The 26,273-nt window shown below is 31.5% G+C and overlaps 3 protein-coding genes and 1 pseudogene across 6 annotated transcripts; 2 read left to right on the top strand and 2 right to left on the bottom strand.

Annotated features, from left to right (window-relative positions):
• Positions 1-3,557: 3,557 nt before the first annotated feature.
• LOC111296958 (26S proteasome non-ATPase regulatory subunit 8 homolog A-like) lies at positions 3,558-6,965 on the bottom strand. Its single transcript, XM_022891462.2, has 6 exons — positions 6,731-6,965; positions 6,298-6,376; positions 5,802-5,904; positions 4,362-4,625; positions 3,957-4,068; positions 3,558-3,870 (listed from the first exon to the last, which is right to left on the bottom strand). Exons 1-6 carry the CDS (start codon positions 6,833-6,835, stop codon positions 3,730-3,732), a joined length of 804 nt encoding a protein of 267 aa, XP_022747197.2. The 5' UTR covers positions 6,836-6,965; the 3' UTR covers positions 3,558-3,729.
• Positions 6,966-8,924: 1,959 nt separating this feature from the next.
• Positions 8,925-13,306, top strand: LOC111297464 (uncharacterized; annotated as a pseudogene). The gene is made up of 6 exons (XR_016346862.1): positions 8,925-9,267; positions 9,373-9,591; positions 9,699-9,865; positions 12,254-12,335; positions 12,467-12,535; positions 12,877-13,306. The product of XR_016346862.1 is annotated as an uncharacterized LOC111297464 (transcript).
• Positions 13,307-13,969: 663 nt separating this feature from the next.
• On the top strand, positions 13,970-16,994 carry LOC111296674 (protein VASCULATURE COMPLEXITY AND CONNECTIVITY-like). The gene is made up of 3 exons (XM_022891095.2): positions 13,970-14,411; positions 15,728-15,930; positions 16,309-16,994. Exons 1-3 carry the CDS (start codon positions 14,316-14,318, stop codon positions 16,643-16,645), a joined length of 636 nt encoding a protein of 211 aa, XP_022746830.1. The 5' UTR covers positions 13,970-14,315; the 3' UTR covers positions 16,646-16,994.
• A 631-nt stretch (positions 16,995-17,625) lies between these two features.
• Positions 17,626-25,274, bottom strand: LOC111296012 (uncharacterized protein At1g51745-like). Of its 3 annotated transcripts, none has more exons than XM_089769180.1 (4): positions 24,731-25,274; positions 22,415-23,040; positions 22,007-22,309; positions 17,626-19,333 (listed from the first exon to the last, which is right to left on the bottom strand). In XM_089769180.1, the coding sequence occupies exons 1-4, from the start codon at positions 24,907-24,909 to the stop codon at positions 18,033-18,035; spliced, it is 2,409 nt and encodes an 802-aa protein (XP_089625306.1). In that variant the 5' UTR covers positions 24,910-25,274; the 3' UTR covers positions 17,626-18,032. The 3 variants fall into 3 exon arrangements, with proteins under 3 accessions (XP_089625306.1, XP_022745720.2, XP_022745719.2); XM_022889985.2 differs by having other exon boundaries at positions 22,484-23,040; positions 24,731-25,273; XM_022889984.2 differs by having other exon boundaries at positions 22,007-23,040.
• Between the last annotated feature and the right edge of the window lie 999 nt (positions 25,275-26,273).

Here is a 26,273-nt window from a genome sequence, read left to right as displayed (position 1 = left end):
TGTTACTAATTAATTTTAATTTTTTTATAAAAATCATAATTTTAAAGTAAAAATTATAAATATTAAATATTTAAAATTTAATTTATTAAATATTATTTTTTTAAAAATAATTATATAAATGCCTTCCTTGTTACATGTGAACCGAAAGTCAGTCCGTTAAAAAATTAAAAAAAAAAAAAAGTCGACCGAAGTGGCATGCTTCAAGCCTTTAACCTCTAACATGGGAATGGAAGTCTAATATTATAAATAAAACATGGTCGACCAGGAAAGTATGCTCCATGCCTTCAACAAAAGGCAGATCCAAGGATTTAAATAAAAGTTTAAAAATTTATTTTGAAATAAATTAAATGTTAAAATTTTTTTTTTGTGTGAATTAAAGACTAAATTTATTTAAATATAATAAAAATATAAAAAATTATTTAAATAAAATTATAAAATTGAGCAATTTCTTCATTATTTTAACTTTAAAAGTTCCGGGAATAGCTCCATATAGTAAATTTCTCAAATTGGTTCTTATTTTTTTCTTTATAAATTTTACCGTTCATATAATCTCATTAATAAAAAGTTATGGTACGTCATTGTGAAGGTAATTTAATTTAGTTAGAAAGTGACACTTACATTAATTAACTTCGAATGTTAATTTAATTTGTTAGATTAGAGCCCAGGTATCATCAGTCTCTTTGTGTTATTAGGTTTTGTGGCATTCTTTCATATTTTGCCAATTACAATGAACGTTTACATGACAATCTTTGTTGACTCTAATTTTTCTCAACTTGCATGGCCATGAAAAGAATACTAAAATATATTTTGGCTTTTTTATAGAAATTCTGAAAGCATAAAAAAGGAAATTCTATAAAAAAAAATGTAAATGAAGTTTGAAATAATTGGCTAAAATAACCAAAAAGAAAAAAAACTTTTAAACTTTATTATTTTATTTAGTTAAGTCCTTATATTTTGATTATATTTAAATAAATCTTTAGCTTTTAATTTACATATAAATAAAATTTTAACCTCTAATTTGTATTCAAATAAATTCTTAACTTTTAATTTGTATTAGAGCTGTTTAAAAGTCAAATTACCCTCTTAAGCCCGAAGATTGACCTATGTTTTGGAAGGGTTTCAATAAAAATTTAAAACCCATTAAATGATTTTAGGCACAATTTTTAAATCTATTTAAATTTTGGATTGAATTTTAAACAAAAAATTTAAAGTCTGAACCTGACTCGGCACAATCTAAATTTATATATATTTTTTTATTTTTGTATATATGTTAATTATATATAAAATAATTCACACATATATAAATTAAAAATACAAATTATATATTTTATTAAACTTAATTTTAATTTTTAATTTTTATAGATATAATTTTTATTTTTAATTTTTATATATATGTGAATTGAATATAATTTTATTAAACTAAAGTTTATCATTTTTTTTTTGTTATATAAATTAAGTTTAATGGATGGATTAAAATTTTTTTTTTCAATTTGAGTTGGGTTATAAAAAATTTTGAATTTTGAAATTTTAGATCGGATCAAATTTAGATAAATATATAAACTATTAAATATCAAACATCAACCCAACTGAATCCGATCTATCCATGAATATTTTTAATTTGTATTTAAACAAATTTTTTTACATTAACTAATCATTCGTTTGAAATAAAAGCTTATACAATTACAAATCAAAATATAAGAATTTATTTAAATACTATAAAAATATATATTTATTTAAGAAAAATTAAATAATCAAAGAGCCTTTTTAATATTTTAACCTTTATTATTTTTTAAAATTGTTTGAATATAATTCATGATAATCATAGATAACAAACTTGGAACATCAAGATCATTTGTTCTAAAATGATGTTTGATGCACAAAATAATAGATAGGATAAAATGGTAATTAATTTATATCTAAAAAAAAAGATAATATTGTAAAGAGAATTAATTATCTTCTTGATATAAGATGATTCAATCCTCTTAATATTGATATAATTATTTTTAATTTATGTGATTAAATTTATAAATCTTATTGTACTCTTAAAAAATTACATTAATAATTTAAATTGTATGGATAACTTTAATCAATAAATAAATTATTTTATTTTAATTCTTAAACATATAAAATATAAGATAAAATGATATTATTTAATATAATTCTACTTATAATATCTTTTTATTCTATCATATTATAATTTTATGCTCCAAACACATCCACATATGGTACTTAGATAAGGGATGAATAGAAATTTTATAAAGAATTGAAGATATATTATTCTTAATTGCAACAAACTTGAAATTACAGGAATTTAAGTAAATAATAGAAATTACCAAGTAATCGATGTTGGGAGAAGTAGAAAGCGCATTGCATATACGGTGGTTCGGCCTTTAACCTGTATCTACTACCGTAATAGTCGTTATCAATAATTTAAATTTCACTAAACCCATGGAATTAACAGCTTCACTAATCAGTTACAAAGTAGGCTATCCCAATCTCAAAAACCATGATAAAAAAAAAAAAAAATTCAAACTAGTGTCATTCTCGCAGTCAAAACCCAAGCAACAAGCTTGAACCAGTGGAATTTAATTGATTCCACTAAACCTACCCAATCAGTAAACAAAACTTACCGCCTTGGATGTACTATCTCATAAATGTTTTCCAACACTCACAACTCAAACTTATACAAATTTGACAAAAAAAAAAGTAAATTATCACCATTTGATCTAAATACACAAGTTTTGCTCTCATTACAAAATATCAATAAAAAAACTTAGCCAAAAAACTTATTTCTCGTATACACCAACAGTAAAATTTTTTTAATTCCACATGCGAAATTAACAAAGTGACACATACTCCTTAAACTATTTTTTAAAAAAATAAAAAAATAAATTTAAAAAAGGCATGAGACATGTGCATCCTGATTGTGGAATTAAAAAACTCCATTGACATTAAATCAAAAATGTTTCAAACTTCGTACTCACTTTTAATACGATAATAATATTATCTAATAATTACTTATATCCAATAGGTGGTAACTAATATTAGCTCACAGGCATGCATGTTCATCATACTTTTGAAACTTGCTAGTTCTAGAAGACGTAGACATTTAATGTCATTTTCAAGTGAGTTAAAAAGATAAAGATTATGGATTAAGGGTACATTAAGAATTTTAAAAAAAATTATGCAGAGTGGGTCATCTTTGAATAAACTGCTCCCACTAAAATATAGTTAACAACCAAAAACTTATCAAATGTAAACTAATGTCCATTTACATAATGGTTGAGTTTTAACATCAAAGGAGCAAAAGAGATGAAAAGCAAAGCAACACAAATATGTACAAATGCACACACCCGTGTGCTAAGAATTTCCATAGAGTGATCACTGACATCAAAAGGCTGCTTTGTTTTCCCTCTTCACCTATTGAAATCGACTAATTCATTATATATATCCTACGTTGTATCTATTTTTTAACATATCAATTATCAGACTACTCTTTAAATCACAACATAGATACGAGTAAGTGTATGATAAACAACCTGTCCTGCAGGAAAGACTAAAGGAAAAGGGAGGTCACAATGACACAACCATAGCAATTTTGAAATATGAAATCAAACGAAATTTTTAAGTTTCATACTGGAGGTAGAAACTAAAATCCACAACAGAATTGATGTCAAGTTATATGAGTGTCATAAGAAGAAATAAGAGCAGCCATCAAAAACAACTTCCCTAGACAATCCGCTCCAACTCCCTTGCATAACTAAGTGTTTGGTTGATCAGTTGTAGTGATGGAATCTCCTTACATGGTGCAGATTCTTTTGCCTTCTGGAAAAAGACGAATCCATTCTTCACCTCCCACTCAGGATGCTCCTGCAATCAAGGGAACAGGTACAAGTAAGCTTGGTATGCCAAAGCCTTTGACAATGTCTTTAAATGTCTGTTACACAGATGCTTACCTCTCGGATGCATTGCAAAAGTTCTTGATCAGATGAGAACAGTAACATCCGCTGAGCATCATTAATTGAAAGATAGTCATATGCCTTCTCATTGCATCCAGCTATTTCATCTCTGAAAGCAACAAGTTATCACTAAACTATTGAGGATTGAGCAACGAACAAGAATACATGATAGAGCAAATTCTATCACTTAAAAAGAAGCATATTAATATTGAAGTGCCACAAGTAAGGAACTCCGAGGTGGTGGTCAAAAGTGGCAGTGCCACCAGCACTGATGTAATCAAGTCATTAAATGAACTTAGGTTCAACATAATTGCGGACACAACCAAAATTTAAATGACAGTTGGCCATGTTTTTATTTTCTTATCCCCAAACTATCATCATACACCAAAGACAATTGCTTACCTCACTGTCTTTGCCAAGAGATCCATGAAATAAACATAAGTTTCATGAGGAGCAGTCTGTCTAGCATTCAACACATGATTGTAAGCCCCTTCCATAAATGATTGCTCCAGCTCCACAGCATGCTTGATGCAAGGATTCTCCAGAGCAGTGGCTGAAAGCAGTTCCAGTTCGGTATGAAACTCAGCAATTCTGTTCTGGACTAGAAGTCTCAAGAGATTAAGACCTAAAATTGGGTACTCTTGAAGGGATGATGGAAGACGGCTACTGCTCCATCAAAAGAAAAGTAAAATAATTACCATCAATTCCCTAAAATAAATGATATAGGCTTCTACATAAGAAATTAGTTAACATACACGAGAACACACACTGTAAGGAATGGAAGTTTACTTAAGAGAATTGGTTTAAATTGCAGAAGTAGAACAAATCCAATTTACCAACATGCTCATACAATATATAACATCCGTTTTAATTTCTTTACATATTAAAAATCTAATAAAAAGAAAGGAGATTAATCATCAAAATCCTTAGCTGTGAATCACATATAGAAGCCTGGAACCTACTCTTGAACTTTGGATCAACATAACTAGTTATATAGTGATGTGGCACAAGTTAAACTAAACATGGAAATATCAATCAGGAAATATTTAGAAGAGGGTAAAAATGGAATTCCAATACAGTACATCCTAGATAATCTGAAGTGTCAAAGACATCCTTTACATATTTTTCCCAAAACTTTAATAAATGTGCAGGAGTTGGAAGCATAGAATTTGAAAAGTGAACAACAAACTTAATGAGGGTCCTGCAGACAAGTTCAGAAAATAGGCAATAAGTCATACTATTATTCTTCATAACACTTGGCAACATTATTAGCTGCTTGTGTCTAGCAGATTCATTGACAGACCAAAATGGCTATTCTCACGGTAGTCAATGTTGATCAGATCCAGTAGATACTACCTTAATATTAACATTTACAAGCAGCATATTCCCTTAATTCCATTAAAGAAGATGCTAGCCATCACAAATATCTTTGATAATATATACGCTTGTCGGGCATTCTTAAATTTCACTCCAAAATAATTGAACATGCACATGAAAAAAGTTCTTCAATTTTTTCTCCATCATCGATTTCACACAATTCAGACCTACAAGTCCTTTCGGATTATATACACCTTCTACCTTGATTTTTCTAGCTAGACGAATTGTTATCCATCTTTTATGAATCGTTATGCAGGGTTTTACAGAATGCACCTCTTATACATTCATCTACCTTAGACACCTAGAGATAAAAGGGAGGAAATTACATCAACAACAAGAAGAAGAAAACTAAGCCTGGATAGAAAATTATACATACAGGACAATAGCTATACTAAGGACACAAGACATAATTTCCGGACTACAGGACAAAACTTTAAGCATAGCTCTGAAAGACAAGCAACTAACCTAGCATCTGTATAATAGGGCTTCAACTGGAAGAAATCCCTCTCAAAGGCATCTTGATCCTCAGTCATCACACTGAGGACAACAGCATGCTCATAAATTTCCCCTGAAATAGTCAGTGAAAGAAAAAAGAAGTAAACAACTGATAATTATAATTTCAAACAATTAGAGACTTAAATTCTTATTTCTGTTCAAATGGGTTAAAACGGAATAGCTGAAACACACTCGAATTATTTACCAGGAGGCTTAATGATCCCAACAAAGAAAGAAACAAATTTGCATGTTCCAAATCATATTTGAGATTTAGCAATGGCTTCATAGTAGTCCTCACCATTAACCAGGTTACATTTAGTTCTTGCACATGAAGCTTCAATTAAAAAGTTACAATACATATAGCATTCCTCAATACATGGAAAAGCTAGTGCTTCAATTAAATACGGACTAATATACAAATGACAAATAAAAAGGGAAAACCATTCAATTTAGTCAAAAGAATTACTTGCTAACAGCAATTCATTAACCGCATTAGGCGTATTTTCGAATAAAGGAGGAAGGCTCCTGAAATTTGTCAGCAACACCTGCAACAATAAACCCAAATTACTCCAGCAGCTTTTGGATATCAAAATTTTTGACAAATAACGAAAAGTACTACCTAGCAAAAAAATAATAATAATAAAGGAAGAACTTCTTTTTATTGCCTTCATCTAGTTCCAACCAAATCAATTTAATCGATCCAGTTTTCAAGCACAAAGAATGCTCATTTATAATTGAAACATCCAACACAAAACCCCTAAATTCCTAAACCCTAAAAAATAATCTCCTACAACACGGGCTCGATCTTTTCCAGATGAAGGAAAGTGGAAAACCCTAGAATTTTTCCCGATAGAGAGACAAAGAGAGAGACAGATTAGGATCTGAACAAGTTTAAAGACCTTGAGCTGAGAAAGGAGATTGGCGCAGGAATCGTAATCTTTTCTAATAAATGCAGCTTTGAATCGCTCGAATAGCTGCGACACTTCGGTTAGTTGTGGATCCATCTCTCCTTTCGCGAGCTTTCGTGTTGCCGAAACAATTGAAACTCTTTTTCTAATTTTTTCTACTTACTGGCTAAAGCAAAACATACATGGGAACTTTGGTTCGGGGAAAGGCGTCTGAAAAAATGAAAAAAAAACAAAAATAAAAAGAAAAAAATAACATACCATAAAAATAATTTTATTAAATAAAAAATAAAATAAAAATGTGAGATGAAAATATACTCTTAATTAAATAAAATAAATATATGATTAAATAATATTTTTAAAATACTTAATTATTATATAATTGATAAAACCATGTATCAATTTTTAAGCCTTTAGGTATTTTTAAAAAAATTGATTAAAGGTTAAAAAAAAAAAAAACAGAAGCTAAATAAGAAAGAGATGGTGAGGTAAAATGAAGACAAACCTTTAGGAAGGAAATTAAAAAAATAAAAAAAGGTAAAGCTAATGTATATTTGAAATTCAATGGAAATTTACACATTTTAATTTTATTTATAAAAAGTATATATAAATTATTATATTGTATTAAAACAAAAAGTGTGACTTCTATATGATAGAGCATAATTATGGTAATTGAAATTTTTTTTTCAAGTATAGTAATTAAAAATTTGTTAATCAATTATAAAAAAAATATTATAATGGCATAATGTAAATATATATATAAGTAGAGTTTCACTTGCATTAATGTAATTCTTACATTTTTTTTTAAATTTTGGATTAAAATTATTAAATTTAAAAATATTTTTTGATTTAAATAATTCATAAATTTAATTTTATTCCAAAAATCTAAAAAAAAAATTGTAAGAATTATATTAATGTAACTGGATCCCTTTTTATATATATTTGTATATATATATATATACATATATTTAAATTTAATTTTGATCTAAAGATTAAAAAAATGTAAAAATTACATTAATATTCGTATATATTTGAGCAAATTATAAGATTAATCATTAAAACTTTTGGGTATTTTTATTTTTATCAATATATTATGAAAAGTTACAATTTAGTCCCTAATGTTTATAAAATTATTTTTGCAGTCGCCAAATTGATGAGACTATTGACACTATGATTGGCATTGGGTCGGGTTCGGGGCGGGTTTTGCTCGCCCCAAACCTGACTCGATTTTATGCATTAATAAATCCGAATCTGATCCTACCCGATTTTTTTTTTTTTTTTTATACTCGAATCTGACCCCAATCCGATATTATATAAATCGTATATGATCTGATCAGACCCGAAATTAATAAAATATTATTTTTTAAATATAAATATTTAAAAATATCATTATATAAATATGTATATAAATAAAAAATTAAATAATTAATTAAAAAATAATTTTTATATAATATCGAGTCTAATTTTTCTAAAATTCGGACTCGATTGTTTCATAACCTTATCTGATCTGATCCGACTTGAAACTCGAATTTCAAAAAAAAAAAATAAACCTCACAATGTCGGATTGGGTCGAAACCCGTCGAGAACGGGTTAGATTGCCGTCCTTAATTGACACGCTATTGTGGCATTAATATATCATCTATCATTCATTATATGGCATTATCAAATAATTTGATATGATAGATAACATTATTGACATCGTATTATAAATTTTGAAAAAACAATGGATATAAATAAAATAAATTATACTTTCGATTATTTAAATTTTTTGAAAATTTTAATTTTAGTTACTCAATTTTGAAAATTTCACAAATTAATTACTAAATCCGTGAAAATTGATATAATAAATTCTTTTATTATTTATGTTTTCTATCTCAAATATTTTGAGATAATACTAAAATAAACTCTCAAATTTTATAAAAAATAGAAATAAATTTTTTATATTTGATTGCATAAAATTAAGATTACAAAGTTTTATTTGGTTATAATTAAAATCTTGACTTCTAATTTCATAAATTTCATTGATCAAATTATAACATTTCATAACTAGATGACCAAACTAAAAACACACAAAAACTTCAAAGGTTAATATTGCAATTTATCCTATATTTATTATGTACCAAAATAAATTAAGATAACATATTTAAGGAAAAGAAAAATATAGAGTAGTGATTTGTGGAATCAAGGCAGTGACCTGGCGGGGGCGTGTGGCTCTCAGCATGTACCTTGCCTTTTACTGCCACTAAAAGGTTATCTGGTGATGCACTCCTCTCGTATCCGCACAACTTCAACAACACCAAAGCAGCCACTCCTCATCGCTCACTTAACTCAACCGTAAATAAACTCAAATCCATTTCTTTCTTTTTATTTCTCTTCCCTTGCCAGTTGTTCTTATATCAAGTTCAACCATGTCATCAGCTGTGGTTTCAGGTGCCTCTTCTTCTTGCTCTGCCGCCTTCACCAGCAGGAATCACTCCATCAAAGCTAACCTGACCCCTTCTACAAAGGCATTCACAACTTTTGCTTCTTAGGTATGCATGAAATACTTGTTATCAGATCAGAACCTTTTAAAATGGTTTATCACTTCAATACCCCATTGATCGAAACCCTCTGGCTTTTTGTTCGTGCATGTATAGAAAACCACATTTCAAGGCCTGTCTCTTCAAGAAGCCAAAAGGGGTGTCTCAGACTTCTTCCTAGCTGAGAAAAAGAGCAGTTTCAGTTCCAGTCATGCAAGAAGAGGACTTGTGATCACTGCAAGAACTGCTGGTGCTTCAAAAACTATAGAGGTTGAGGTCGACAAGCCCCTAGGCTTGACATTAGGCCAAAAGAAAGGAGGTGGTGTGGTTATCACTGTAAGTGTCGATTCTCCTTCTATCATTGATATGAATTTTGTGACTATTTTGGAGGTTTTTTTTTTTTTTTTCAATTAACTGTGGTTTTTGAAATGGAAATGATATAGGCTGTTGATGGAGGTGGGAATGCAGCAAAAGCAGGGCTTAAAGCAGGGGATCAGGTGCTTTACACAAGCAGTTTCTTTGGGGATGAACTTTGGCCTGCAGATAAGCTTGGATTTACCAAAACTGCCATACAGGCAAAGCCAGATTCTGTCTACTTTGTTGTTAGCAGGTTTTTGCATTTTTATCTAAATTTAACTTATTTGCTTTTATTTTTCACATCCTGTTATTGTATTAGTTGCATAATTTTGATGATTAGTATAGGAGGAAAATCTGTTGATAATTTTATATTAAATCATTATTAGGCAAAGTGGAATATTTCTTCTTTGTTGTGGGTTAATGGATCATAAATAAAATGTCATATTTGTAGACAAGGACTTTAGTTATTTGTGTTCCTGGTTCTGAATCAGTCATTTCATATAGTGTTTGCATGAAAAAAGTAGACCTGACAATTCGTATATCTGTGTCATGTTTATTTATGTCAAACATGATTAAAACATAACTATTTACATCGACATACCAAACACAAACATATTTTTTGGATTTTAGCAAACCATATATGTTTTTGGTCAAAAATTTTGAACCGTATTACTTTTATGTCTTTTTATTGTCTCGTTTTCATGTCGTGCCTAAAATTGCCAGGTTTAAAAAAAAGCAGGCAGGAGAATTAGTGTATTGATGCAAATAAAAATATACTGGTAGTGTATATATATTTTTCTTTTGCACTTTTGAGTTTTGACCATTCGGTTAATTTTTTATTAATCAAGAAAAAGAGGGGAACTTGTCAAAGGACTAAGACAAACAAGGGTCCTTTTTCTTCTGTTTCTTCTTTTGTTGGCCCAGTGGCAATATTTCTGCTAAACTTCCTCTAGGATTGTTTTTTCTTGAAGAAAATATGAATGCTTTGCCAAGTACAAGATATACAATGACCAGTCATGTTCCTTTAAAAGGAGACTAATTTGAGTTTGTGCTTATTTCTTCTTCAAAAATAGAGTGATAGAACATATTTCTCCTTTCTAGATGAATGTGTCTCGTTGCTCATGTTTCTTACTTGTTAGGCTTTTCACTTATCAGTTACCAATGCTTGTTTTTTGATAGTTTGCCCCTTGTATGCCAGCAAAAATGCCAACTGGTTATATCCGGTTACTGGAACAAAATGATATAATGTACTATCATTTGCAATGGCTTCAACTTGATAGAGCTGATGTCTTTTTGGTGATATTTACGACAGTATCAGATGAACATCAAGTATATATTGCATACTTAAATTTGTAGTAATTCTCTGCGAATCCACCATGACCATCTACCCTTTGAAAATACTTTTCAGAAGCCCAAACAGTTGTGGAACATCAAAAAGGAAAATAAAAATGAATTGCTCATTGTTTAACATAACAAGTTTAGGCAGTGAACATGACTTTTCTGTTTTTCTTTCCAAAAATTAAAAAAAAAAATCAATAAAATATTTTAGAACATTTTGAGACCTATGGGCCTCTATGGCAAAGCAATACTTATTCATAACATATTCTATACGATGCTTTTGAAGCATGGATTAAGAATTAGCAACAAAGATTCAGTGTTTCACTTAATCTTCTCTTACATAACAGTTGAAAACTTTAGAATAAGGTATCATTTGAAAACCATGTAACCTCATTTTCAATTCAATGTATATTGTGAACTGTAATTATTTTGGTTAAAATATATAATTATATGAACAAATCTAACATAATTTAGAGGCATAAATAACTGAGAGCATTGATCACTCAGGTTGTGCCTATGTCAAAATGCATTTCACTAACGCCTATGATAGCATCTTGGGATGCAGTGACTGCTGTCTGTAGTTGTAGATACTCCAGTAACTGTAGACACGTTACAAGAGGACGAATCCCTCATATAGTATGACAATTTAGTAGATTAAGGGATAAGAATTATGTGAATAGGACATTGAAATTACATTCTTAGAATATAGCAGAAGTGCCAAACTGCATCAATTAGCCTGTAGACATGTAATGGCTTCGCTAAATTGAGCTACAAGTCTGCAAATTCTTCGGTTTATTGTTTGATAATTGTTACTTCTGCTATGCTTTGAGCATGCAAATACTATCTCATTTTACAGATGTAATATAGAAAATTAAATAAAATTAAAAATTTGTGCAGATATGATATAGAAAAATATAGTTCTCTCTTTTAAGGCCAGAAAAAAAAGGAAATGTAGGTGTTTTTTAGCATTTTTTATATATTTATGTTTTGAAGTTTATAAATCATCTTCTGACAGAAACTCCAGTGTGCTACCCTGGTCTTTTCTGCTTAAAAATTTTATAAACTAACTTGAAAAAAGGAAAGATGAAGACGGGAGCGTATTTGACATGAAAAATTATCATGCATCAGTTACTTTGAGTTAATGCGATTGTTTTTTAGTTAAATATCCCATTTTCCCAGTAATTTGGCAGTAATCAAACTCCTTTTCCTATATGTTTACTGTATTTCTTTACCAGTATGAAAATAATGAGAAGAAACTCCTTTGCCTAATATGTTTACTGTATTTCTTTACGATTTGATGCAGAGGAGCAGAAGTCGATGTTAAACGACTAACAAAGCGACCAGCACCTCCTCGCTTTGGAAGGAAATTGACTGAGGCTCAAAAGGCAAACATAGCTTTGGCCAATTAATATTCTACTTCACTTTTGGATAAAGATATACATACTCAGATACATTTGTGTGTGTATTTAATGAGATTAGTTATGCATGAAAACTAATAGCATGCAGAATTTTGCAGGCAAGAGCTACTCATATTTGCCTTGATTGTGGATACATATACACTGCACAAAAACCTTTTGATGAGCAGGCAAGTTTCTATACAGTTTCACAGCAAAAATTAAACTTGGTTTATGGATGCTTTTCACTGGACCTGGCAATATATGTATTTATATCATGTTCGTGTCATGTCAAACGTACTTAAAACAAAAAAAAATTGTCATGTTAATTCATGTCACACTCCAAACACAAAACCGCATTTTTTGCATTTTGCCAAACTCATACATTTTCGCTAAAACTATTAACTATAGTCTTTTGTTTTATTTTTGTATCGTGTCTAAAATTGTCAGGTTTATTATTCACCTCAAATCATCTGCATATATTTTTGTGAAAAAGAGATTTTAAAATATCGTCATCTTTAATTTGCTGTAGCCTGATACGTATGCATGCCCTCAATGTCGAGCACCAAAGAAGAGATTTGCTCAATACGACGTAAATACAGGCAAAGCTGTTGGTGGAGGGTTACCTCCAATTGGGGTTATTATAGGGCTGATGGCTGGTGTTGGAGCTGTTGGAGCTTTACTTGTTTATGGCCTCCAATGAAACTTCATTTGTTACCTTCAAACTCTGTTTATTCTATACTCTCATAGAATCGGTGGTGCAAGTATGAATTTTGATTTCCCTATCAAATAAGGATTTTTCTTATTAGAAACAGAGGAATTCATGCACATAAAATGTCACAAAGCTTCTCCATTCTTTCTGTTGCTGCTGCTGAAGAAACCAAATGATATTCTTCAACATTTGTCATTTTCTTTCACATGACAAAAAAGTTTGTCAAATTCAGGGTTTGACCTTTGCTGAACTGAACAAGTATAGTTAGATTATCTGCATATATATATATATATATATATATTATTGGCTTACAAACTCATTATTTACTGTCTCATTTTGAGGTTGACTCACTTTCGCAAGCCAAAAACATGCTAATAACCTGACTTGAATATTGAGTTTTGCTCAAGTGGATCATGAATCCATGGGAGCCATGCTGTTGAAACTTAGCTAAACTGATTTAATCTAATTATATGGAGTTTTCGAGCATTTGGTTTAACAGATGATGTTTGCTTTTCTTGTTTAAAGAATTAAGTTTAAATTATCGCATTTTCAATGTAAAAAAAAATTATATATACTGAAAATAAATAAATTGAACAATCCATACCTAGTACAATGATGGGAGTATGGATAAGAAAAAAAAAAAAATCCAAAGGTTGAATTATAAAATAACAAATATGACCATAAATACAAATTATAAAATTAAAAAAAAAATATCCTTTTTAGTTTTAAATAAGAAAAAAACTTGAATTTTCTTTCTCTTTCATTATTAAATCAATATTTAATTTATAAAAAGTGTAAAATAAAAAGCGAATTCATTGTTAATATTGAATAAAAAAATGATTATTCCAGTTATGATATATTTTAAATAAATTTTAAAAATTAATACAGTATACCATAGTACTATTATTAACAATGATAGCTTGTGTTTTAAAAAAATAATGTTAGTTTGACTCAAATAAATAGTAAGGGTTGGCGATGTTAGTTTTAAACATCGCCATCAGATTCATGTATCAAATAATGCTTTTATTTTTTGCAAAAAAAAAAAAAGTAATTATTTTATTTGACCACCCTCCTTGGACAAGAAGAATTAAAGATTACATAGACATTCAAAAGGCACACGCACTGTGACACTTTAGTTTGCAGACTTTACTTCTTTATTTTTTGCTTCAGATAGAGACTTCCTTAATCCTCAGTAACTTGTCTCTCTCTCGGACAAAGAGAAAACTCTCAGTTTTCAACAAGAAAGACAGTGAAAAGAGATGGAAAGAAAGGGTTTAGTTTTATGCAGTGTTGTTGCCTTTTTGGCGGTATTAGTAGCCGCTACTGGTTTTGCTGCTGAAGCTACAAGGATCAAGGTAAATAATTTATACATGGGGCTTTGATCATATCTTCTGTTGTGGGTTTCTTTTAAATTCTTGTTTGCTTTTATTATTTTCTATCATTTTCTTTACAACTACCCTCTGCTTGGGTGATTAAAAAAAAACTATGCAAAAGAGCACAAACTGTTACTTTGAAAAATGAATAAAAATCTGTTGCTTTTTTTTTTTTTCCTTTTATGTATGTAGTAGGGCTGAAAAATGAAATTTGACTTAAAGAAAGCATAGTTTTAGTGGTTTCAATGGTTTTTTTTAGAAGATCTTAATTTTTTCATGCTTGAATTTACTTGTAATTTCTTGTTTATTTTATAAATTTTTGTGGAAATTGGAAAAAAGGAGATAACCTTGCTTCTTTGGGACCCCAAAGTAAGCAGAGGCATGAGTTTAACTGTTCCAACTTATCCAACATTATGTTAAGTGTTTTTTTGTTAGGGTTTTTTTTTTCTTTCACCAGAGTCCTTCTGGAGGGATGAATGTATGGAAACAGAACATAAAAAAGCCAGATTCTCAATCAAATCCACAATGACGTAGAAATTTAATGTACTTTAGAGTTAGTACTGTTGAAAAAGTAATGTAAGAGAGAAATTATTATAGACCGGATTGGCATTTGGAATATTTGGTGCTTCATTGGTCCTGCTACTAGTGTAATTTTGACATATAGAATTTGAAGTCATTAGCCTCATCAATTAATGGGAGATTTTCCAACAATGTTCTGACAAGTTGCTTTATCGTTTTGAGTTATTTTTAGTCATCCTGGCATATAGAATGAATATTGATTTAAATCACTTTCATGTTATACTGGTTTAAGTTTGGTTTTGTGCTTGGCTTTTAAGTTGATTTTGCTTAAATTCTTGCAACAAGTGTTCATTTGATTAGTCAGTTTTGGTCTTTTTTGCACCTCGAAATCAAATTAGTTGAAGAAGGGCTTCTAGCCACGAAATCAATTTAGTTGTCTCCATTGTCACTGTGTTCTACCATTGTTATCTGGAGCACTATTATTTCATTTCAATGCCTATTGCATTAAAATTTTTTGGGCTGATGCTTTACACTCATGCTTCCATGCTATTTTTGGAAGCCTGAGCTAAATTGTTAAAAACCTGAATCCATGATGTTGACAGCATTATGCTACTAAAGACAAGTAAATATTGAACAATTTGAATGCGGGATTTATTTTGATATTCTAATACATATTTTGATATGTTGTCAAATAATGTTCCATGCATTAGGTAAGTTTACTTGAAATGGTTTTTTTGAAATTCTTGTGATTTCCAACTCTTCCTTTTTCTCTCTTATAGGCTTCGGAAGTTAAATTTGTCTCCACTACACAATGTTCTTATCCCCGGAGTCCTGCACTTGGCCTCGGCTTAACTGCAGCAGCAGCGCTCCTGATAGCTCAAATAATTATTAATTTTGCAACTGGGTGTATTTGCTGCAAAAGAAACCCTCAAACTTGGAACTCTAACTGGACAAAAGCTCTTGTCTTTTATGTTGTTTCTTGGTAATTCTTGAACACAACTTGTAGTTAAAACTTTTTTCCTGATTTTTTGGCATTATATGTTTTTCTTGAAAAGAAATGCCTGAATTCATGTGAACTTAAAAGGGGGCAGATGTGTTTTACTTGATGATACGGTGTGATTAGTCCAGCTTAGGCATAATAGTTGAAGATAGAGAATACTTGGTGATGTAGATATTGCTTTTGTTTTGTTTATAGGTTGGTTGTTGCTTGCAGTGTGCCAACTTTCTCTTTTGGGTAATTAATGAAATGCTTATTGAGCCAGGAGAAACAGAACTTGTTTCTTGACATTCACTTTCATTTTAACATTTCGTAATAATTATATTGGTTGACAATATGCGCATTGATTCCATGTTCATGCAGGTTCACATTTGTTATAGCTTTCCTTCTCTTGCTAACTGGTTCTGCACTCAATGATCAACATGGTGAAGAGAGTGTGTACTTTGGCAACTACTACTGCTATGTCGTGAAACCTGGAGTCTTTGCTGGGGGAGCTGTCTTAGCCGTTGCGAGTGTCATTTTCGGAATCTTCTATTATCTCTCCTTAAACATGGCTAAGAATGCAACCGGTCCTTGGGGCAATGCACCTATTCCTAATCAAGGTGGCATAGCCATGGGACAACCTCAGTTCCCACCCCAGAGCTCTCAAGATCCTGTATTTGTACATGAAGATACTTATAACAGGCGGCAGTTCACTTGATGAGAAAATTACCCAACGAAACACATGCAGGATTATCTCCTGGTGTTTTAGGCAGTTTGGCTCCTGTTGGTCTTGAAATCAGTTTCGTTTTTTGCATTGCGGGTACTCGCCGCATCCAAAGGGAGCAAGATGGTATTGGTAGTATGGGACCGGGATCCAGCTTTATTGAATTGTGAAAGTTCTTTTCTTTCTTTCCTTTATTTTTTTTTTTGGGTCGGGGGCCGGGGGGAGGAGGGGGTGTGTGTTACGGTGGTTAAGGTGTCTTTGTATAGTGTATATGAAACTTTCTTGCTTATCGGATTTTGGGTCATATCTGCTTAAATGAGTAGTGTTGCCATCTTATCTTTGATGTGCTTGTTGTTAATGAGACAAAAAAGGACCATTGCGAGCAACCCACTTTCAGAAAGAAAGAACTGTACACATCTCAGAAAGAAAGGTCAAAGTGAAAAAGACATACTGAAGTTAATCACCAATTCCGGCTGCTATCATTTTTGTCCTGTCATAGGTAATGCAGAGGATGTAATTGAATTCAGTCCATACAATGAAAAGTTTGAATTTAACTCAAACTCGAGGCTTCAAGTTTTATTCGAGCTACATCTACATCTACGTTTACCTTTTATGTTTTAACATTCAAATATGGCTTAGTACATTCTATGAAATTATAAATGTTAACATTAAATATTATATTTTTATTATTTATTTATATATGTATTAAATATGTTAAAAAAATGGAAACTCACGAGTCTCATGAATTGCATATTATACTACTCAAATTTAATTCAACTCGTTACTCAAATAATTTGAGCTCATTATCAACTTGATAATTAATCAGTTGAAACTTTTTTTTAGTCAAATCCAAGTTACAAAGATCTCGACTCCCTTACATCCCTAGCAATGGCCATAAAATGTCCAACTTTAAAGTCAAAATCTACGTCCACCGGTAAAACTAGACTTCCATTTCCTGACTGCTCAATCAAGAGTAAAAAATTAGAACTTTACTGTGGTATTTAGAATAAAGGAATAGGTTGGCCTGTGGAAACCAGATACACATTTATGCAAATTCCAAACTGTCTGCTTCTGGCATAATTTCTCATTACCCGTTTGCTACCTTACATTACTTTTCTTCCCTTGATTCCTCACAAACAGATTTCCAGTAAACATGAAAGCCTAAAAACGCTATAAGCAATGAATTGGTTCATCAAATTATGACTGAGTTTCTATGCTGATTACCTGGTTGATCTAATTATTGGAACGAAGGCGGGCACCTCATCTTGACAATGCTGACAATGGAGTGTCGGTGGGAATGCTTTTTGTCAAAAAGAGGAAACTGGCAATGCTTATTTTGCTGACAGTATTAATGTTTCGTTGTATCAATGTACAATGTAATCTATGATGGATCTCTTACTGTATCACTACCGGAGAGAATCACTTTACTAGCTGCTTTTGATGCTGGCCTATTGATCTTTTCAAGTAACCTACTGAATACTAGTTTGACAGGTATGCAAGCCACTGTTGTGGGTGGTCCAGATGACTCTGGTTTGATTAATCCATCCATTTCACAGTTACTGCTATCATGTATAGGCTTAGAACTGAGATTATGTTCTATACCAATTGATGACAGAGTTCTTGTTTTCTGGCTAGAAGATAAGCTTACTTTCTTTGGTAACTTTCTTTGGAACTTCCTGTCAGTGGGAGAGCGCGGAACATGACAGGTGCTCTTTTTAACCAGCCCTGCCTTGTAATTGGAACTTTCTCCATTGTATTTCTTGAAAGGTGGTTTTCCTTCATGATCCAAAGAATGATATGCAGCAGCTTCATAACTACCCAATGCACATGGTGGCTGAGGACGTGGGACCCTAAAATTGGTCCTCTTGGCAGTCCTCCATGCTGGAGGAAGTGGAATATTTCCATCATGGTTTATTTGTCCATTGCTGAAATAACCACTAGTGGGGAGAAGGGTCTCAGTTGAACCATCTTCTAGGGTTTCAATTTGAATGGGATGGCCTATTATTGCCTTCCCATCCAACTTGCTCATCAATGAAACAATTGGTACGGGTTCTTTCGGATAGCCTGCTTGGACTTTCAAATCCACATCTATCAACATAGATCTTCTCTTCCCACCAAAATGACGATGGGCAGCAAATATCGGATCAAAGTGCAACACATTGTCTTCCCACTCTCTTTTCAAAACAGCATGGTTCTCCCAAGGCATGCCTTTCCAATTAATGATGTTACGATTGAAAATATTCCTACTTCTGGATGAATCCCTTTGTGTATGCAAATATCCTCTATCATCAAAACCAACCATTTGGGTCCCGAAATCTTTTGCGCTCAAACCAGCCACATCAACATCATCGTTAAAGTAATGATTTCTACGAGAAGTCTGACCTAACGACCTTCTTCTGAAAGTTCCCCTTTCTTCATGATATATTCCATGAGCAGATCCATCATAACCTTTTATCTCTGCGACATCCATGGATCTTTTCGCCAGATTCCGTATGTTCCTTTTTCCTTTTAGCTGCCATTTGGACATTGCTTCATTCACAGAAATATGATCATGAGGATGAAAGTGAGACATCTCACCAGAAAGAGATGACTCATCAGAATCCCCCTGGCCCATGCTTCCACCTCCTAGTGCATCAGGTCTTTGAAAGGCACCCAATCGAGCATTCATGCGTAAAGTAGCACCTGAATACCACCAATAGTTAGACAGGCCACCATGCTTTCCTGACTAAACATAAAATTCCTCAGGTAACCAAAAGGGGGTAGCAGTGGATGGTAGGGGGCCATCATCTTCCCCACCCCCCACCCCCCACCCCCCAAAAAAAAAAAAAAATGTTCTCAAATTCCTACATGTGTGTGCGTGTGTTTGTTGGGGGGGGGGGGGGGGGGGCAGGGATCCACTTAACAAGTATAATAAACTATTTAGTTTTACACCCATTTGTGACCATTGATCTTTATCTAATATATTGGTTAAGAGATGGTGAATGTTTTTTCATTTATTCAGGTAATCACCATAAACACTTCCCTTCTCTCTCATTCTTTCCCTTTTTAATATATATATATATTTTTTGGGTATTTAAACACACTCCCTTTTTAATATTCCATCTGTTGCATTTTTCACGTTCCTTACTTGATGGATAGCACCCAAACTTTCCGTTTCTTCTTCATGTCTCCAGGTTCATATGATTTTTTTTTTTTCATGCTATTACTATGGGATTGAATATGGTTCTTACAAAAATAAGCCCCTAAATCCCTTATTTTCTCAAATCCATTTTCTTTTATAGTACTAAAACCAGAGACGAATCTAGACTAAAATCCTGAAATTTGAGTATTTCTATTAGTAAGAGACCCAAAATTTAAATGATTCTTGTATTTACCCCCACTAAGATTCCAAAATAACAAGTAGGATTATTAGAAATAAACTCAAAATTTTTAATTATTTGTTTTTTACCCCCACTAAATGTAATAAAAAAAATTTAAGTACGGATCTTTTATAATATTGAAATATATATGAATGTATTAACAAAATAAAAAGTAATTGAATCGGTTAATGGTTCAAAATATAAATATAAAATTTATCTCTTTGCTACACTTATTGATCTTGTTAGAATGAGTTTTTAAATGGGTTACAGAACATGTTATGTCATGTTGTGTTTAATCTAACTTGTTTGATAAACTTGTTAATTGTGTGGTATTATATAATCCCTTTAATAAATATATTTGTGCATGTGTTTTTAATCTATTTATTTAATTGTCATGTTTATGTTTACCTATATAAGTGTTCATATTCTTTTTGAAAGTGACACAATTAAGACAAGCAAATATGATTTTGTCTACTATTTATATAAAGAAGTTTTTTTATAAATATTTTTATTATTTTATATTTCTAGAAGAATTTGACATTATATATTTTAATGAAAGTCATTTTAAGTTACAATAGTTTGTAAATAAATATTACTTAATAATTTACCCCTACTAAGTATAAATCTTGGATCCGTCCCTGACTACAACTTATACATTTTTCTTCATTTTTTGATAAATTTAATGGCAACTTTCATGAATAAACTAGTAAACATATACATATATGTGTGTGTGTGTGCATAACACTATAAATAAATGACAGACGTAGAAAATGAAGATGCAAGGAAATAAATCTTTAGTTTGATGGTTAGGGAGAGAGAGAGAAACAAGGAGAATTCAAAATGTGGTAAGAAATTTAAATGGTAATATATATTTATGTTTAAATGATAAACTATCAGCCATTAGATTAAACCAAGATCAACATTCACAAATAGCTATAAAACTATTTAGTTTTACACTCGTGTAATTGGATCTTTCCCTTATATATTAATTGGCCCCCCAAAATTGTTAATCTTATATTAAAATTCAGTGCTTTATAATACTTTCATGCATAGTTTTATATTGGCCTTCCAACTTAATATAACTTGGCTATGCCATTGCGATGGCATATTTAAGAACCAAACAGAAAAGGACAAATTTAAATTTCATATGTAGCCAATAAACCAACTTTCAAATTCCATTATAGATCTCTGCTATTAATTAAGTCTCACATTAGTTTTCAATTATGAAACTTGAGAACTTAACTCCATAATCTATACAACATTAGTTATGATTTAAAACTACAATCTATACAAGATACACCATGGGCAAAGCTCAGAATAGTAATTAAATTTTTATATAAAAGAGAATTTCAAATATTTCATAACGACACTTACCAGAACCTATTTTCTTTATGTTATCTCCCTTTTCTATCTTTCTGACTCTCTTCCTCTTACCACTACCCATCTTCTTTTTTATTTTCATTTTTCTCTTCACTTTCATTAGTTAATTCAGCAACTTATTTATAACAGGTCGCACTAATAAGGTATTACCCACCAAAAAAGTCAACCAATATTACAACTTATTTCAGCAGATAACATAAACATGTCATAAGAAAACAGGAAGTCATATACACATTCAAAGTAGTTGAACAGAAAACAGAATTGCAGAGCATCTTTAATCCAGGTTGTTGTTCGACAACATATAAATTCCCTTCCCCCAATCAAAACCTATGACTCAAACAACATAGCTGGCTGTAGTTGTTTCAGAGTCAATAATTTGAGAGAAGGGAAATCTCTGTTTAGGTGAGTACATCTTGAACTAAATACTATTAATGGTGTACAGAGAACAGTATGTGAAACATATGGTTTTCAAGCTAAATCAAGTAACAGCAAAAGACGTATTGCATGTCTGCAGGGTAGTACAATCGTAAACGTAGAAGAGAACATTTATATGAGATGCAAGATAAACTTCCAAACATAATGCATGAAACTAGAGTTAAGACTAAGAAAAGTTAACCTGAATGTGAAGTGATATTCTCATCCATATCAGGTTCAGTCTCAGAAGAATCAGAATCTGACTCAGATTCAGAGGAAGTTGATTCGGAAGAACCAGATTCAACATCTTCCAAGAACTCACTAGTATTATCTTCAATCAAGTGATTAGGAAAAGGATAAGAATCATATTCCAGAAAACCGAAAGGTGACATCTCAATCTGGTTTGGCAGAATTTCTTTATAGTCCAAAGCATCAAATGACTCAGCTGGCAAGTACGTGCATCTGCTCCTCTTTGCTCGAAAAACACCTCCCATCCGCTCTCCTCCTGAAATAGAAGTATAAACCACACCAAAGTCAGGTTGCAAAAAATGAGGGACTTCTAATTTTACACTCCTGTGCAATACTTGATCAAAAGAGTGGCTCCTTTCACCTCTCTTGACCAAAAACCCCTCAGTAGATCCCTCATGTAGCCTTTTCCTTTCATCTAAAGAAGATTTACCATTAATGTGAGTGGTTCTTCCCATGCTAGAAACCCTGCTGGAAGGAGATAGTGTATCATCAACATTCGAAGCACCAAAAGATGTAAGCTTTTGTTTTGTGCGAGTCGTCCTAAGCCCCAAGTCCTGCAATCCTCTCATCCGGGGTATGATTTCAGCATGATCATTTTCACAATTTGGCAGATTTCCCACTTGGTCTTTTTGCAAATGTACAGGGCTGCTCACTGTCTCATCCTTGACAATAGTATCTTGACTCCTGGATTGATTTGATTTTGAGTTCTCAAGTTTTCCATTACTAATATCTGAACCTCCAGAATCCTTTTTAGCAGAACCAGATAATTTACTTCTTGCATCAGAAGGTCTATCCAATTTTCCTTCTTTTCTCAACAATTCCTTCTCAAGTTCAAGTGCGTGAAGGATAGCATCTTCCCTTCGAGCATATTTCTCTCTTTTCTTGGGTGGCATACCTTGTGAGGATTCTGCCCTTTCAATGCAATCATCAAACTCCCCACATCGAAATGCCTTCACACGCTTAGACTTTTCTAAATTGTACCAATCACTGAGAAGAAAAAAAGAAAGAATATCTTAAAAACAGAAATAAAGTGAAAACTGAAAATGGAAAAGCAGATTATATATCATAAATATTCTAATCAAGTAAAAAAAACTTTTGAACCAAAATTCAGCCATGACATCATAAAGACTATAGCCTTTAAAGAATACACAAAAGGGAGGCAATAAAGCAAAATGAAGTCACATTATTCTCCCAAATAAAATCACCACAGAAGAATAGTTGCAAACAATGGAAACAATGCAAGTAGAAAAAAATTAAATGCCTCCAAGTTATTTGCACATTTTCCACATCCATTTATCAGAATGAGAGTCAGAAAGATAGAAAAGGGAGACAACATGACTGGCAAGGAAGACAGCCTGGATAGGGAAAGGTATTCCACATACAAAAGCACAAGGAAAGGAAAGGTGACAGCATTTCCATTCAACAGAGGATTTGCCTAGGAAAAAGTATGCAAATTGATTTACTAACCCTATTGGCATCTATTCTAAGACCAGAAATTGTCTAAGATTGCAACAAAGTAATGAAAGCATTTATAAAGCAAATGAATAACAGTATTAACAGATTTTCAGTAAATTGACAATTAAATTAGTATAAACAGAAGTGAAAGGTGCCTCAAATATGCTACTACTGTTTTTTGGATATGCTAGTGGAAAGCAAAGTTATTTTGTTAGCCTAAAACTTGAAAAAAGCACCTGCTATGCTTCAAATGACTACATCACTAGTCTTTCTCCAGACCTCTAAACATCAGGTTTGACATGTATCTTTAATAAAAATGAAGAATACATCAATGTAGCATCTCTTACTCTAACATGGATAGTAAAGAAGCAATAAAATAATAAATAAACACATATCTTTAGGTTCAACTGTTCAGAATAAGGTTAAAAGGGCCTACTTAACTGACATAACAGTCTAAACATTATTCAAAGGACATTAATGATGTCAACACATTACATCAACCTTTCAGCCGGATAACATTTAATGCGCCATCAAGAAAAAATGCGTGTGCGTCTGTGCTGGTGACAGTGTTAGGGTTTACTAATAACAGTATTTCTTCATAGGTCCAAAGTCCAAATAATAGATTTGACTGGAATGTCCTGATTAGTCTTCCACTCTGCTATTCTCCCTCTCTTTAATCAGAAATCATAAAGAAACGCAGATATATGTCATTCAAACCCTAGACACCAAGCAAGTCGGAGCTATAACTACCTATATTTAGATCTTCACAAAAAAGTTTGCAGAGTGACAAAGGACTAGACTCTATAGTAAACCATTGATCATTCACAACTTTCTAAGCAAACCAACTACGAATTAAAACAGAATTCCATATCATAGTACATCATCAAAATACTTCATTTAATCGTAGAGTCATTCTCACTGTTTTTTTAAAGATCAGTTAAACCTTAACGTGTCCGTTCATAGGACTCGCACATCCTAACTTCATTTGCCATAAAGTCTCCAAACATTGACATAAATCACATTATCCTCCATTCTTCACTAGTTCAATTCTATCCTGAATCCTTGCTGGCCTAGGCGTATAAGCATCAAGATAAATCTTCTAAATTTGTTACATTAAAAACAACTTGTAAGTTTTCTTTTTTGGAATGCTAAAACAAATTAAGCCAATAAAACTCACAAATTAAAAAAAAGAGAGGAAAAAAGCCAATAATAAGAGATTTACACGCTAGCATCCTCTCTGCCAAGAAGTTTGACGGGAGTTCCGGTCCTCGGAGACGTAAGGTGAGACGCCGGTAACTCTTCGGGCCCCAGTATCTTCCCCGGCCACCACGAACCGTTCCTCCTGCGTACCCACACGATCGACCCGACTCCTACTCCATCTGATCCTGCCCCACTCTCCATATCTTTCTCTCTCTATCTCTATCCTATTTCTCTATTTTCCGTAAATTAACAGGTTTAACATCTAATAAAAAAAATGAAAGGAAAAGCAATAAAAATTAAATTAAAGGGGTAGGTCAGGGGGTTTCAGCCGCCGGCGAAGAACAGAGAGAAACGGAGGATCCGAAAGCGGGAGAAAGGGAGGGATCCGAACAAGGGGATTCGGGTGAGAATTAGGGTTAGGGTTTCCATTCAGAAATTAAATTTGGGGAATTTTGTACATTTCTAAATTTTTTATTTTTTATTTTTTTGTAAGTTGAATTTGGAAGGGATTCTCTCTGTCTCTTTGTTTGTTTGTTTGTTTGTTTTTTTATTTTTTATTTCATGTTGTATTCCTAAATAGCATTATTTATTCCAAAAGCGTTGTAAACGTGCGTAGGTATTGGACTGCAACCCGGTTTGAAGTAACCGGTTTTCTAAGTGTATAAACAGTGAGTTACGGTTCAAGATTTTTTTTATATTAATTGTTTTGGAAAGATTTTGGTACGTTAATCCACAAAAATTTTATTTTACTAACATTGAAAATTTTGGTGAATTTTTTTTCTTTTAAATAAAAAAATAATATTTTATTTTTGTTATTTCACCTCTAATGTATTGAAAACAAAAATCCTTTTGTATAGTATAAGGTTTTGATGAAAACATGCGACGTCCTACCTTGAATCATGCATAGGCCCAAACTACTTTAATTGTAATAAAGAAAGGTAGCTTGTTGCTCAAATGAGAAAATGATTGAAAACTAACAAATATGGCTTCAGGTATTAGAAGCAATAATCCACCTAATAAGTTGAAAAATAAAAAAATTTTACCCAAAAAAATGTACATATATCTTATTTTTAAATTTAATTATTTAAATTAATACAAAAATATAAATTTAATTATTTATATATTTATTTCAAGTCAAATACATAAAAATATAAAAATTACTATATTATTTTCGTAATTGTTTTTGTATCATATTTAAATTATCTATACATATCCTTAAAATATAATAAAAATAATTTTTTAATTACTTTTGTAGAATTAAAAAATTTTGTTATTAATATATAAAAATAACTTAAAAGAATAAGAGTATCTCATGTATGGAATAAATTATTAACAAGTGATTAGTTTAATCGTTTGCTCGTCCTTTTCAATAAAGAGGTTTTTGGTTTGAATCTTGTCGATAATTATTTATTGGGATCATCTCAAATACATGACTTATAATTTTTTTATATTTTGACTTTTTTGTCTTGTTCGATTTTTTCTTTTCTCTTGTTTGAAAAAACTAAAGAACATGTGAAAAAATTTTCAAAATTACGTATTTATTAATTCAAAATTCAATTCAATGA

This window comes from Durio zibethinus, chromosome 12 (genome assembly GCF_047325235.1).
Source record: "Durio zibethinus cultivar Kanyao isolate XHJ-2024 chromosome 12, ASM4732523v1, whole genome shotgun sequence".
NCBI classification, from domain to species: domain Eukaryota; kingdom Viridiplantae; phylum Streptophyta; class Magnoliopsida; order Malvales; family Malvaceae; genus Durio; species Durio zibethinus.
Note: the sequence above shows the minus strand (reverse complement) of the source record. Positions and strands in the feature narration are given on the sequence as shown.